Source organism: Polyodon spathula, chromosome 36 (assembly GCF_017654505.1).
Source record: "Polyodon spathula isolate WHYD16114869_AA chromosome 36, ASM1765450v1, whole genome shotgun sequence".
NCBI classification, from domain to species: Eukaryota; Metazoa; Chordata; class Actinopteri; order Acipenseriformes; family Polyodontidae; genus Polyodon; species Polyodon spathula.
Window position 1 is genome coordinate 1,422,456 of NC_054569.1, and position 13,172 is coordinate 1,435,627.

Here is a 13,172-nt window from a genome sequence, read left to right on the forward strand (position 1 = left end):
ATGCACGGTGTGGTGTACACAGTGCTATTTTGCAGCCTCGTTTTTAAGAGAAAAATAATTCCTACATGCAGTCACATTTCTCGATAGTTGGTTGGTTGTTTAATTTTGGCATAAAACATTCTCCATAGTATTTGAGCTTAGAATCACAATGTGAAGTGGCTGCATAAAAACAAAACAAAAAGTGTGTTTATTAACCGTGCAATTGGAGCAAAATCTTTATACAAGCTAAAGGTGTTTATACCAGTCAACAAAATAATAATTATAAATATCTTACTATAGGTTATGTGTGGGATCACATAGAGGTTTCTTCTTGTTTTTGTTTTTTGTTTGTTTGTTTTGGTTTGGGTTTTTTGTTTGTTTTTTTTTTTTGTTTTTTTTTTGCATTTTCTGTATTGTGTTGTCTGTTATTTTGTTGCTAAGTTGATAGTTAGAAAACAAATCAATTTCACACAACAACAAAAATACAAATTGCAATTTCTGCTAATGTAAAAATACAAATACGATGTACAGTGTCGTAATGTTCAGAACAGATGCCGGCTCTCGAAGATTTCGACTTCGCTTTTTGTTTTTCGGTCTTGTTTGTACTCTTACGGCTCTCCGTACACAGGCGGGGTTGTTTGGAAGGCAGCAATGGCCGCCTCCAGTCCAGTAAGGGCGACAGCGACTCTTTCCAAAGCAGAGTACCTGAAACGCTACCTCTCTGGAGACGCGGAGTCCAAAAAAACAAGAGAGAAGAAACTCAGGAAAAAGAGACCTAAACCGAGCGGCAAAGGGTGAGTAAACTAACAAACAGCGGGCCTGAGGAGGACTGGCACCCAGGCCTGGAAACGCTGCAATTGAACGGGCTTGATTTAAAGCGTTTGTTAGCGGAGTGTCCGCCTGACGCTTCAGATGGGACAGGACAATATATATTTATGGGTCGGTGTGATCAGAGTTCAGTATGTATATAACATTAGATACCGCTTTGACATAAACAAAATATGCATTGCTCTCGTTACTTTTGGTGTTGACGTGATTCGCATTACATTTTCCCTCCAGATCGTACCCAGCATAGTAAACTACCCGTGCTCTGTATGAAAACAATTCCCTATTTACACCACAAATGTAGTTTTTTGCGAGTTGTATTGTATGCAACCGCAGGGATGGAAGTAAGACTCTATTGCCCACAAGTTTGATCCATTCCAGGTTTTAAAACGAGCCTGATTGATTAACCACAGTGTGTAGGTAACAAGTTCAGGCGTGTTATTACATTCTTAGTAAAACCAGGAATGGATCAGACTTGCTTCTATGCAGTGGGAGTCTTACTGACACCCCTGCAGTCGGTGGTAGTCAGCAATTCAGATATCATCTGTCTGTTGCATGCAGAACCTCTTATCCTGTTGGGGTGAAATTTGGTAAGGTTTAAAGACATTTAGCAGAAGTTATTGAGATTATCAAAATGTGGGGATATTATAGAGGAACTGTACATATGTCTATTACATTGTCACATGTATAATACATGTTATAGTTATTGTGGATCTGAGGCCAGGGTGATCATTGGGTGGGAATGTTACATTCTAGCCTGCTTAAGCAATCCTCCAGTTAAAGCACCATGGTAATGTAAAGTACTTTGCTGTCGGTGCAGGTAGACTGTTCTCTGCAGGCTTGTGTAGATGTTGACACATTTCAATTGTGGATACCCACTTCTGTCCATTAGGGTTCTTGTTCGCGCTGTCTGTAACCTTGTATTCTGTTTGGTGGCAGGATGAGAATCGTCGATGATGACGTGGACTGGAAACAGTTCATTCAGAGCGAGGAGAAAGACAAGCAGGATGAAGAGGAGGAGGAGGAAGCTCCTGTGGTAGGCACTGGCAGTCGGTCGATTTCATTGGAAATTACTCTTCTTGCACGCAGTCGGTTTGTAAAGTGTGTGCCTTTTACTCTTCAGGTGGCTGAAGTTATTGACGAGCGACCAGATGAGGTGAAGAGGCTGGAGGAGTTCACAAACAGTAATAAGTGGAAGACGGTGGGAGGTGATTTTTTCTAAAAGGTCAGGTCAACAAACAAAACAGAAAAAGACGATATTGCACTATTTGTCGTACACCCACCACAGTTGTCACATGTATATATACATATATTATTATATATATTATATATATATACTATATATAATATAAAATATGTGATGCTGTTCCACAAGACTTATTTTCTGTATTTGATTTAATTATGCGTAAATGCTTATGAGATACGATTCTGCATGCTATGGATTTAGGTTATAGTGATGGTGCGGACACTATTTTAAATTTTAGGAAGTGATATGAATGCTACCAACATAACTAATTGTCCCATCTGTATTTATTTCAGATCGAAATGAAGATTCTCAGGATTCCGAACATTCCCACGTTTCGCATTTAACAGCAAGGTACTGATCAGCGTGAACACGTATGTCTAGCATGGATATTGGTTTATGAAGCTGTGGTTAAGAATATCTATTGCTGGAGACATCTATACCTTAATATTTATATGCGTCTTGGTAACTACTTTTGTACCTTTCAGCTCAGGTGCTGCCTCTCAAAAGAGAACAGAGGACGTATCCAGGAGAGGCCGGCATGACTCCCCTGACCTCTCGGCTTCCAGGAAAGGCCGGCACGACTCCCCTGACCTCTCGGCTTCCAGGAAAGGCCGGCACGACTCCCCTGACCTCTCACCTGCCAGGAAAGGCCGGCACGACTCCCCTGACCTCTCAGCTTCCAGGAAAGGCCGGCACGACTCCCCTGACCTCTCACCTGCCAGGAAAGGCCGGCACGACTCCCCTGACCTCTCACCTGCGAGGAAAGGTCGGCACGACTCCCCTGACCTCTCACCTGCGAGGAAAGGACGGCACGATTCTCCTGACCTCTCAGCCCCGAGACGGAAACCTGCCTCGGCTGCAGAGAAGTCTCGCAGGCGTCGCGATTCGCCGTCCTCTTCTCCCTCACGCAGGAGACGACACGACTCCTCAGATCTCTCCCCTCCCAGGAACAGCCGGCAAGATTCTGACTCTGACCTCTCCCCGCCTCGCAAGAAGCAGAGCGTAAAAAGAGGTACAGTGTCTTTCTCTTTGTGTGTGTCTGTTAGCAGGGTGACTGGTAAGTGGGGTCAGTGGAGGGTCTGTTGCGTGTTTGTGTCCGTAATTTTAATTTCATCCCATAGTAGTTGTTTTGTTTATTGGTCCTGCATGTCCTGTACTTAGTCACACAACTTAAAATGTGTCCTCGTTCAGAATACCTGCAAATGTTTCACTGAAGTCTTATCTCTGAGTAAAGCCTGTGTGCTTTCTTTAAGACCCAAAGCAAGATCAGATCTAGTGTTGGCATCAAATATATATGCATATACAGTCTCCACCACTCATGCCATGTAGGGTTATTGCGGGCATCTGTTTATTTCGTACAAATAGCGTTTGCCATTTGCCATTCCCATTGATTTCAATAACAAGGGCATAATTTATACCGTATTAAGCATGCCGTGTATTTCAGGCAAACTAAAAGCTTGATAGATTGATCAATCAGCTGTTTGAACCTCGTTACTAAGCGGTTACCCCTGTACTGTAACTTGGCTATTTAATCCCTGTACAAAAAACAGCACTGACTGCAACAGCAAGCATCGCTGGAAAGAGAAAAGCGATGCACATCGGTACACAAATTCAGTGTATAAATAAAATGCCTCTGGTAGATGCTGTGCCCTTGCTAAAGCATGCTTGGAACTCTGTCAGTGTGCAAACAGTGCAACGTTGCTTCAAAAAATCATTGTTTTCTGTAGTTAAGGAGGAGAGTGCTGACGAAAATACAACCGAAACTGAAAACTCTGACAACACCGAAACAGACACGATGGTGTAAGTGTGCGTGCTGCGCTTTTAACACTGCTAGGAGCGGTACCCGAAAGCTGAATTGGGATTTTGTAGAAAGCGCTGACAGTTGCCTGTCGATGCTTGCAAAAACAGACCGTCCTGATGCGTATTACAGAGTTCTTCGCTGGAAACAGTTTGCAGTAATGTAGCCTGGTGATTGGGAAACATTTTGAATCTCGGGTTATTGTTCGGGAGTTTATACCGTCCATCGCTTGCTGTGGGCGAATCACATTAACACAAACGCACCCGTTGTATGCGGTGGCAACTGTAGAGGTATTTGTAATCCATCCTGAAATTCTTTTTTGTATGCATATTCTTCTCAGATGCCTCCCCTCACAGAAGGAAACACAAAGCAGTTCCTTCAACACAGCAGCGCCACGACTCCGATTCAGACGTCTCCCCTCCCAGACGGAAAGCTCGGGGTTCTGATTCTGACCTGTCACCGCAAAGGCGACGCCCCCAGCAGGGAGGGAGGCGGGGCTCCGACTCTGACCTGTCACCGCCAAGGCGACGGCCCCAGCAGGGAGGGAGGCGGGGCTCCGACTCTGACCTGTCGCCGCCAAGGCGACGGCCCCAGCAGGGAGGGAGGCGGGGCTCCGACTCTGACCTGTCACCACCCAGACGAAATGCTCGGACATCCTCAGACATGTCTCCCCCACGCAGAGGAAACGGAGTCCAAGGAGTGAGTCCACACACAGCACTGTGCTTCTGCACTGACTGGCAAAACGCCATGTAGCTCATGTGAGCAGGTGTGCTTGGGTGCCAGTTTGGAAGGGTTCCTGCCTGTTGCTTGACACAATCAGTTTCACTTGTCTGCCGGCTTTGCCACCACAGTTGTGATTGAACACTTGCCAACACAGCTATGATTTTCTAAGGTGGTTTTCCGCAAGCGTTGCTGATCCAGGAGCGGGGGAGCCGGTCCTGATGGACACGCTGGTCTGTGCAGCCCCTGGGTTGAGGCACCAGCTGGTTGGACAGTCTTGACAGTCACATAGAGGGTTGGGATCAGTGCTTGCTTTTCAATTCCAATTCTTTTTTTTAAATCAATTCCCTGTTCTAATTCATTTGAAGGAATTGATATTTTAGAGATGTAATAATTGTGATTGTTCAACTGCTTTCACTTGAAGCCAGTTTAATTGACTAACAGGGGCTTCAATTGAAGTACTTTGTTGCCACTGTGAGGAGCTCATTTTAACAGAATACTGCTGATTGCAATTGATCAATGATTTGTAGGAATTGATTAGATTGAGGATTGGTTTTAAAAATGAATTGGTAATCTTGTGACCACATACATTTCCATGCGTTACTGACTAGGATAGCTTATTAATGTGCCTTTGATTCTCAGATTTCTTTGGTCAGTCAGAGCATGTGCTCTATTCATATTGGGAGCACCCTATTCTTGGACCGTTTGCTGGCTTTGTTGAAACAGTTTATCGCCCCCTAGTGTGAAGTGTCTGCTCTCTCGTTCCCAGGCTAATCAGATGCTGTCTGGAGGGGCAGCGGGGCTGGTCTCAGTGGAGGTCCTGAGGAAGGAGCACGAGGAGAATCGGAAACGTGAGAGGCAGAACAAGCCCCTGGAAGGTGGGTGTGGATTTCAAGAAGGGTCCTGTCACTGTTATATATAAAAATAAAACCTGTATATATTGTGAGCAAGTAGTAGTATCCATACTTTAATAGGCTTGGTTGTCCAGTGGTTAAAGAAAGGGGCTTGTTACCAGGAGGTTCCCAGTTCAGTGTCAGCCACTGACTCACTGTTTGTGACCCTGAGCAAGTTACTTAACCTTCTCGAGCTCCGTCCTTTGGATGAGACGTAAAACCGAGGTCCTATTGGAAGTGACTCTTCAGCAGCAGCTGTGATACGTAGTTCAGCCCCTAGTCTCCAAGTCGCTTTAGATAAAAGCATCTGCTAAATGACTAGTCAGTAATAATAGAATTCCAAGCTGTAGAGAGACGCTGACTTACTGTCTGATGAAACGGTCTATTTTCTTTGCAGCGTCTCTCTGTCTGTCTGTGTATATATCAATCTAATCCATGTTTTGAAATTACTTTCTTTAGAGGCATCCCGGAATGCTCAAACAGTTTTCCGAGACAAGTCTGGGAAGAAGCGGGATATCGAGCTGGAGCGGATTGAAAAGCAGAAGGCAGCGGGCGAGAAAGCAGAGAAGGATGAGAAATACGCACAGTGGGGGAAAGGGTGAGGAGCTTGTTGGAGTAGCTTCTTGCTTGTTGTCAACACTAGAAGCGCTGTGGTTATACTCATAACTAAAACCAGCACCGGCAGTCATTGTGACGGTTACATTTTAAACATCATCAACATTAAAATGAAAGACAAACTATTAGATACAACTCAAAAGTTTTATTCAAGCACATCGTATCAATCATCTGCACAGTGAAACGCTGTATTTAAATGAAGAGTTAAACATAAAAGGGTGTGTTTTCTAACTTGCCACATATAAAGAGCGACTTCAAAAAATGATAATAAAATAAACATTTCAAAAGAAACTAGTGTGTAAATAGGTACATACAAAACTGTAAAAATGAAGGTAGTTTTTATTTAAAACGGAAGTAACATGTTTTCTCTTGTGTGTTTCACTCAGTGCAGCACAGAATCCAGGTTGAGCTGCAGCACTCTGCTGCTTTGCAGGTTTCTGATTGAAATGTTTCTGCTTCAAGATGAAATCTCTCCTACTGATATTTTCCCCGGTGCATTCCTTGTACAAAACGAAAGAATTGATGGCTGCCAGGTCCATTAGAGATAACAACAGACTTGTGTATAAAAATAAAACAGGATATTGTAGGTGATATTGAAAATAAAAACATGTATTGTAAAAGGCTCTGGCTGTTCTAGGTAGAGGCGAGTATAACTTTTTTGTTTTTGCGATCCTGGCTTTCAAATGCCATCCAGGTATTTAATACATGGATTTAACAAAAGTCAAGAAAGGACAAGCACGTGTCTTTAACAAACAGTGAGAAATTTAAATTTTAAAAGTGAAACCCCTCAAAATGAGTGCCGTGGCCCATCAATGCACAGAGGAAACTTCCTTTTTCAGGACAATTTCTAAATAAATAAATGTTTGAACAACCTTAACAGATGGAAACTTGTGCAGGGGAGAGATTATATAAATTCAAATCAACATGTAAACAACGCGATGCCCCTCTCTGCAGGCTGGTGCAGGGGGGTATGCAGCAGCGCAACGTGGAGGATGCTGTGCTGGAGGCTCAGAAGCCACTGGCGAGACACATCGACGATGAAGACCTGGACAAGCTGCTGAGAGAGCAGGAGAGGGACGGGGACCCCATGGCAGGGCTGCTGCGCAAGAAGAAGGAGAAAGAAGGGCAGAAGAAAGGCGTCAAAGGTCTGCCACTTCACTTATTTCACGATGCCATGTTTCCGTAGCCCAGCTAAGACATTACACATGCCGCGCGAGCATTATATCAGGTGCTTGGTGATTTAAGTAAAGCTTTGGGGTGTTTTTTTTTTTTTTTTTTTGTTTACTAATGTTGTTTACTAAAAAAACAAAAAAAACAAGGTACCCTTGCTTTAAAATCTGTATTAATATTTAGATCAGTAGTCCTTCTATTTTACCTTCCAGTGCTTTGAGAAGAATGTGTGTTCATCGTCTGCGTATTTATTTTTTTGTCTCCAGAGAGACCGAGGTATAAGGGACCAGCGCCGCCTCCGAACAGGTTTAACATCATGCCTGGATACCGCTGGGACGGAGTCAACAGGTACGGATCTGCTCTGAAACGGGATTACGGTTTGATGCAGAACGTAGTGTCATTTATATTTCAATTGTATGCAGATTCTCATTTTTTTTATTTTAGGCTGTAGCTTTGTATTTGTGCAGATATGCTGCTCTTAGCATCTGGTGCTGATGTCTTGTTCTGTTTAATCAGTTAATTCGTTTTCATCCTTTTTATCAAACTCTAATTTACTTGGCAGGTCTAACGGTTTTGAGAAGCAGAGGTACAGCAGAATGGCAGATAAGAAAGCCGGACAGGAAGTGGCCTATAAGTGGAGTGTGGAGGATATGTAAACTACGACAGCTGATGTACAGACTGGACTTTTCAAGAGGGCCCGTCCCTTTTACTTAAGCAAAAAAGAAACAAGAAGGACCAACAGACGCTATTTCTTTTTTGTATCTTTGTGTGCAGCTGCTTGGTCCCGTCACGCACTTTTCTGACCAGTGACGAAGAAAGCACAGGGGATCCTGCCGAGCAGCTACAAGCTCAACACTACGGCTGTGTTCTCATTCACTGCCTAAAGCCGCGGTCCCATCCTGATGGAAAAGGCAGGACTCCAAACACTTTTACTGAAAAAAAAAAAATCTAAATGTTGGCAAGGGTTGTTTCCTGTGTTCAATCAATTTTGTTTTTTCAAGCCTCTGTCTAAATGCCAAACCTTTTGAAGATCCACACTTGCAGGCATCGAAGCACCCATGCTGATACATAATCTACAAACTGCTAGGCGAATCTGACCAGAACTTTCTGGGCACTTGCTGCAAAGGGGAGCAGTGCTTTTAGTTTTGTATTGTGGCGACATGAGAACTGCATTAACTATCTTTCAGTGTTTAATGTGTTAAGACCAGAAAGGTGGTTGTTTTATTTTCAGATGTTTAAAACAAGCAGGACTGGTTTTGTACTGGACCTCTTGAGTTTGTATAGAAAACAATTATGTAAGTACTGTCTCCGTGGCTTACCTTTTGTATAGAGGCAGCAGGTTGTTTTTTTTTCTTTACACCTGCATATGTGTTTGCACCGGGCGGCTGGATTCATTCTGGGTTTTATGGTGTCAGTTTGCTTGGCAGGACTGTTCTGTGTACAGAAATGCAGCTGGCTGACTTGCGAGTGGTTTCATCTATTTCTGTAAATTCCTGCACACACAGCTGTTGCTGTACCCCACTGTAATTCCTGTTTTATGAACAATACATGTTTTGTTGTTTTTTTTAATTTATTTGCCCTTCTGTGATTTGTTGAGGAAACTGTTCCAAAGTAGTTTTCCTGGAGTGAATGTGCTGATGATGCAAGTGCAGTAACTAACATGGAAGGGAAAGATGCAGGCACTGATTTACATTAGCGTTGCTTCTGGCACAATCCTAAACTAGTATTTGTTAGCAAGGTATGAAAGACGTCAAACAAAAAATATACGGAACAGTGAGAGGTAGGCAAATTAATTGAAAGGCTGGCAAATGCATTATAAAATAAGCACTCAGTTCAAGATGGATATATTTAGTTTTTAGAATTAATTTAAGGATCTAAAATACTAGTAGGACTTAAAAAAAATATTGTCATAAATGGATAATTAAACTAAACAAACGACCTATCGAGTAACATTTTTCAGAAACTAAAGTCCCGTTCATCATTGGTACCCCTCCAGGATGCACTGGTTCCTCGGTGTGCGTTTAAGAGGGCACAGCAGGGGGCGATGGCATATTTTCCTTCAGCTGCTGTTGCTGTGAAAGGTATGCCTGGAGCCGACACACTGGGAGCTTGGGAGGCCTGCGGGAGGGAATTAAAAGGGAGGGGATAAGTTTGTTTATATATCCCCATCTGCTGGGGATATATAAACAAACTGCTGTTTGTTTATATATATATATATATATATATATATCCCCATCTGCTGTTTAATCCCCATATTAAACGAATGAAACTGTAGATCAGTCCTCATTTTAAATGTTGAGATGGCCACTGGTGGCAACAGAATATAACAGAAGAAGCCTGCGGTGCTATCTATCCCACGCATGGAAATGAAACTCCTATTGCATAGCAGTTTCACCTGTTCCAGCTTTTACTACGAGCTTGATTAGCCGCAGTAAAACCAGGAATGGATCAAACTGCTATGCAATGGACGGAGAGAAGACTCCCCTGTATCCAGTCAGGGTTCAGCAGGTGGCTGTCCGCTCTCTTACCTGTAGGTCTCCTGGTGCACAGTGGTGAAGTCGTGCTCTCCCACAGCCTCGATGGGCTTGTGCTCTGGTTTACAGTTGGTCACCATCTCTGCCTCCTTCTGGTTGAATGTGCTCCTGTTCGTGGTTTCTGTTTCAAACCTCCCCTGAAAAAAACAAAACCTATGTGGGTTTCAGTGTAAAAAGAAAAATGTCAAAAGGAAAGGACCTATTTTATCTTACGACCGATCACTCAATCAAATAGATTTTTATACAGCTCCTTTCATAGCAAAGCCATCTAAAAGTGCTTAACAATCCAAAAAAAAAAAAACTGTAAAACCAGACAGAACAATGAAAAGACTAAAATTAAAATCAAACACAAAATAAGAACATAATGCATGCATGCTCCAGATCCGAAGTTCAGCCTAGTTTAGTTCATTCAAAACAGAAAGGTGGTGAATGGAACTATAATATATAAAATCAATCCCATTATTTAGCTGTTTAGGGTATCTTCCCCCCCAGAGGGGGAGGGGGGGGGAGGGGGAGGGATGCAGAGGCTGGATGCAGCTCCCGTCGTATGGATCTCCGTAGCGCAGCCTGGGCTGGACCCCCCAGTCCTGAAAGAACAACCTGTTGGCCGTGGTGTCCTCGAACCTGGCATTGTGAGGCTTCAGCACAGTCGCTGGCCGCTTGATGGGCTCCAGCTGAAGTGTGTTCAGAGGAATGGGCTGGTATGCAAGCTGCAGGACAGAACACAAGGACAAGGCATTGAATGGGCTGGTAAGCAAGCTGCAAGTGAAAACACAAAGGCGTGCATTGCATGTGACGACCGCCACACTGCTTCTCTTAGTATCTTACCAGCAGTGTTTTTGTCTTACCTTTTATTGTAATTAAACCAAGTCTTCCCCTCATGAAACATTAACAAGCACATTGTTATATAAAAGTACAATCTACTGTTCAAGGAGTACTGTATTGTAAGTGCAGTATGTTACCTATGTAATATGTCTCATTCCAGATTGAAAGTGTATATGACAACAGAAGTCCTCTAGAAGACAGAAGTCCAGTAGAAGACCTCTCTTCAGCCAGGCTAGGTGTTGATGCTGTCAGTTACCTTGGTGACGGTGTCTCCTTGGAAGTGAGCCTCCCTCTCCCTATCAGAGAGCTCCTCTTTGAAGTGGGCGGGGTCTGGCCTTTTGTATTTTGAGGTGTCCCAGCCTGGGAATGTCTCCCTCTGCACCGTCTTGAAATCGCCACTGCAGAGAGAGAGAGAGGGGGGGGGGGACCCTTCTATTGAGCGTTCAACACAATGATCCACAGGAAGATTGTGTGGACAGTTACTCTATTGCATTCTATGTAGAAGACAGCGTAAACTGGTTGAGCTTTCTGCAAGGAAATCAGCTTTAGGCAAGCCACATTGAGAGATGTGCCTGTTTGGATATGGTGTCACGAAGCTTGATATTCTTAAATACCAAAGCCTAGCATCTGTTCTCTGGGCAAGCTGTGTATGGCATTACCCTGGAAAGCAAATGTAAATGCTGTATCTGTGTGTCTGATAAGTGTAGGCAAGAAAGTGGACCCCTACTAAAGCTGTCTTAGTTCCTAACCTCAAGCTGAAGTTTTATTTTTTCAGTCAGTTCAGCGTGCTGTTATGAAGTTATTTTTCCTTTAATAAATGTCCACAGTTCGACTGCAAGTGCAAGCTTGCTTTTTAAAGCCGTTGCATTGCATCGTCAGGCAGCAGACACACGTAGCACAGCAGCAGGTAGCTGTGCCTCACCGCAGGCTGTGGTTGATGGCCAGGTTGTCTGCGGGGGGTAGGGCTAGCTCTCTCCTCTCGAGGAGGGAGTGGTGCGCAGGGTAGTCAGAGCGGTACTTGGTGACAGACTCCATGTGAGCTCCCCTCAGCGCTGCCTCCCTCTCGGACAGCCTGGGTCTGGGCACTGCCAGGGCTTTCTCCAGAGGCAGGGGCTGGAACACAGTCTGGTGGGTGGTCTTCATGTCCCTCTCCCCTGCCAACGCAATAGAGGGGAAGCGTTTATAATGGTACGTGAGACAAGGGAAGTGTAGAATCAGTTTTTATATCCCACAGCTGGATTGAAAAACTCTGAAATGAATTATATTACTGTCAGTTAATTGAAAACTCTAGGTAATTTTCTTTCTTTTATTTTTTTTTTAAGGGAGTTGCAGTTTTGCTGAAGTGGTCTGGGCTGCCTGCCCTTTGCGCCTCTCACCTTCAATCTTGAGGTTGCATTGCACAGCTCTGATGAGCTCAGGTTTGGCTCCAGCTTTCTGGATGAACTCTCTCTGTGTGGTCGTGCGCATCTCCTCCTTCTGGTCAGGGTAGAGCAGGGAGCCTGGGCAATGGGGGGCAATGGGGGGGCAATGGTGGGGGGGGGGGGACAAATCAATTAGCATGGGGCAGCTGCGCTATTGCAAGCACATAGTGAAGGCATGTTATTAGTGGAGACACTCTATACTATATCAGAAGTACATACACTGTACAAGAAGTTCTTGATTTTTAAAGTGGAAATTATCAGAGTTATCTCACGATCTTGTCAACTATTTGTTTTTCACTGTCCGCTAGGTTAGCAAAGTGATTTTGTCCGTGCTTTTAATATTTTGATAAGGAATGTTGTTACACAGTAATTGCACAAACCAATGGGAATGGTTTTGCTTACTGCAATTTGGCAAATGAGAAAACAAGAACAGCTCTAGCATAAAAACAAGCAGAGCTAGAGGCTTTAATCTGTAAGATGTTTATGATTAGATACAGAACAGAGACTCTTGTACATTTTTTCTAGAACTGGTGCAAACGTTTTGGGCCCGAATAACTGGTTGTGTAGAAACCCCTTACCTACAATGGCTGGCAGCTCCCCGAATCGGAGCTGGGGTGCCCCCCTGCGCCCCTGGTAGCTCTCCCGGGCAGTGGTGGTGCTGCTGATCTTTGCAGCGGCTCCACCAGCTCTCTGCATCGTGCTCTTGGGCCGCTGCATCACCAGCGCCTCGGGCTGCTTGGCAGGGAAGTCCAGGCTGTACACGGTCTGGCCTAGAAAGGGCTCCTGGGGGGGCTGGTACTGCTCCTTCTGCAGGAGAGGAGGACACACCATGTGGGCCAAGGCAGACTGCTGAGCTTCCTTTACATATTTACAGTGTGAGAGATTTTTACAGCTGTGCAACTCCAGTCTTACTTATCTGCAGGGTCAGACCGCTATAAATCGAGTGACGTCTTTGTAACTTTTTTTTGTTTTAAGAACCAAAACGAAAGTAAAAGAAACTTTGATCTTGCCTTGACGTGTTTTTAGTTTATAGATTCATTCACTAAAAACCACAACACAGTAACAGAATCTGTCCAGACTGAGCTATGTGATAGAGCTGTGGCACGTGGTAGCTGTTTGAGTCCAGCTGGCTAGGACACTGTCTGG

General features: G+C 44.2%; 2 protein-coding genes across 2 annotated transcripts; one reads left to right on the plus strand and one right to left on the minus strand.

Annotated features, from left to right (window-relative positions):
* Positions 1-591: 591 nt before the first annotated feature.
* Positions 592-8,948, plus strand: bud13 (BUD13 homolog). The gene is made up of 11 exons (XM_041234993.1): positions 592-773; positions 1,744-1,840; positions 1,928-2,012; positions 2,344-2,401; positions 2,536-3,062; positions 4,189-4,547; positions 5,338-5,446; positions 5,921-6,059; positions 7,031-7,221; positions 7,513-7,594; positions 7,809-8,948. The coding sequence occupies exons 1-11, from the start codon at positions 631-633 to the stop codon at positions 7,900-7,902; spliced, it is 1,884 nt and encodes a 627-aa protein (XP_041090927.1). The 5' UTR covers positions 592-630; the 3' UTR covers positions 7,903-8,948.
* Positions 8,949-9,096: 148 nt separating this feature from the next.
* si:dkeyp-69c1.9 lies at positions 9,097-12,892 on the minus strand. The gene is made up of 7 exons (XM_041234994.1): positions 12,605-12,892; positions 11,982-12,104; positions 11,528-11,759; positions 10,862-11,003; positions 10,302-10,490; positions 9,775-9,917; positions 9,097-9,364 (listed from the first exon to the last, which is right to left on the minus strand). The coding sequence occupies exons 1-7, from the start codon at positions 12,855-12,857 to the stop codon at positions 9,268-9,270; spliced, it is 1,179 nt and encodes a 392-aa protein (XP_041090928.1). The 5' UTR covers positions 12,858-12,892; the 3' UTR covers positions 9,097-9,267.
* Between the last annotated feature and the right edge of the window lie 280 nt (positions 12,893-13,172).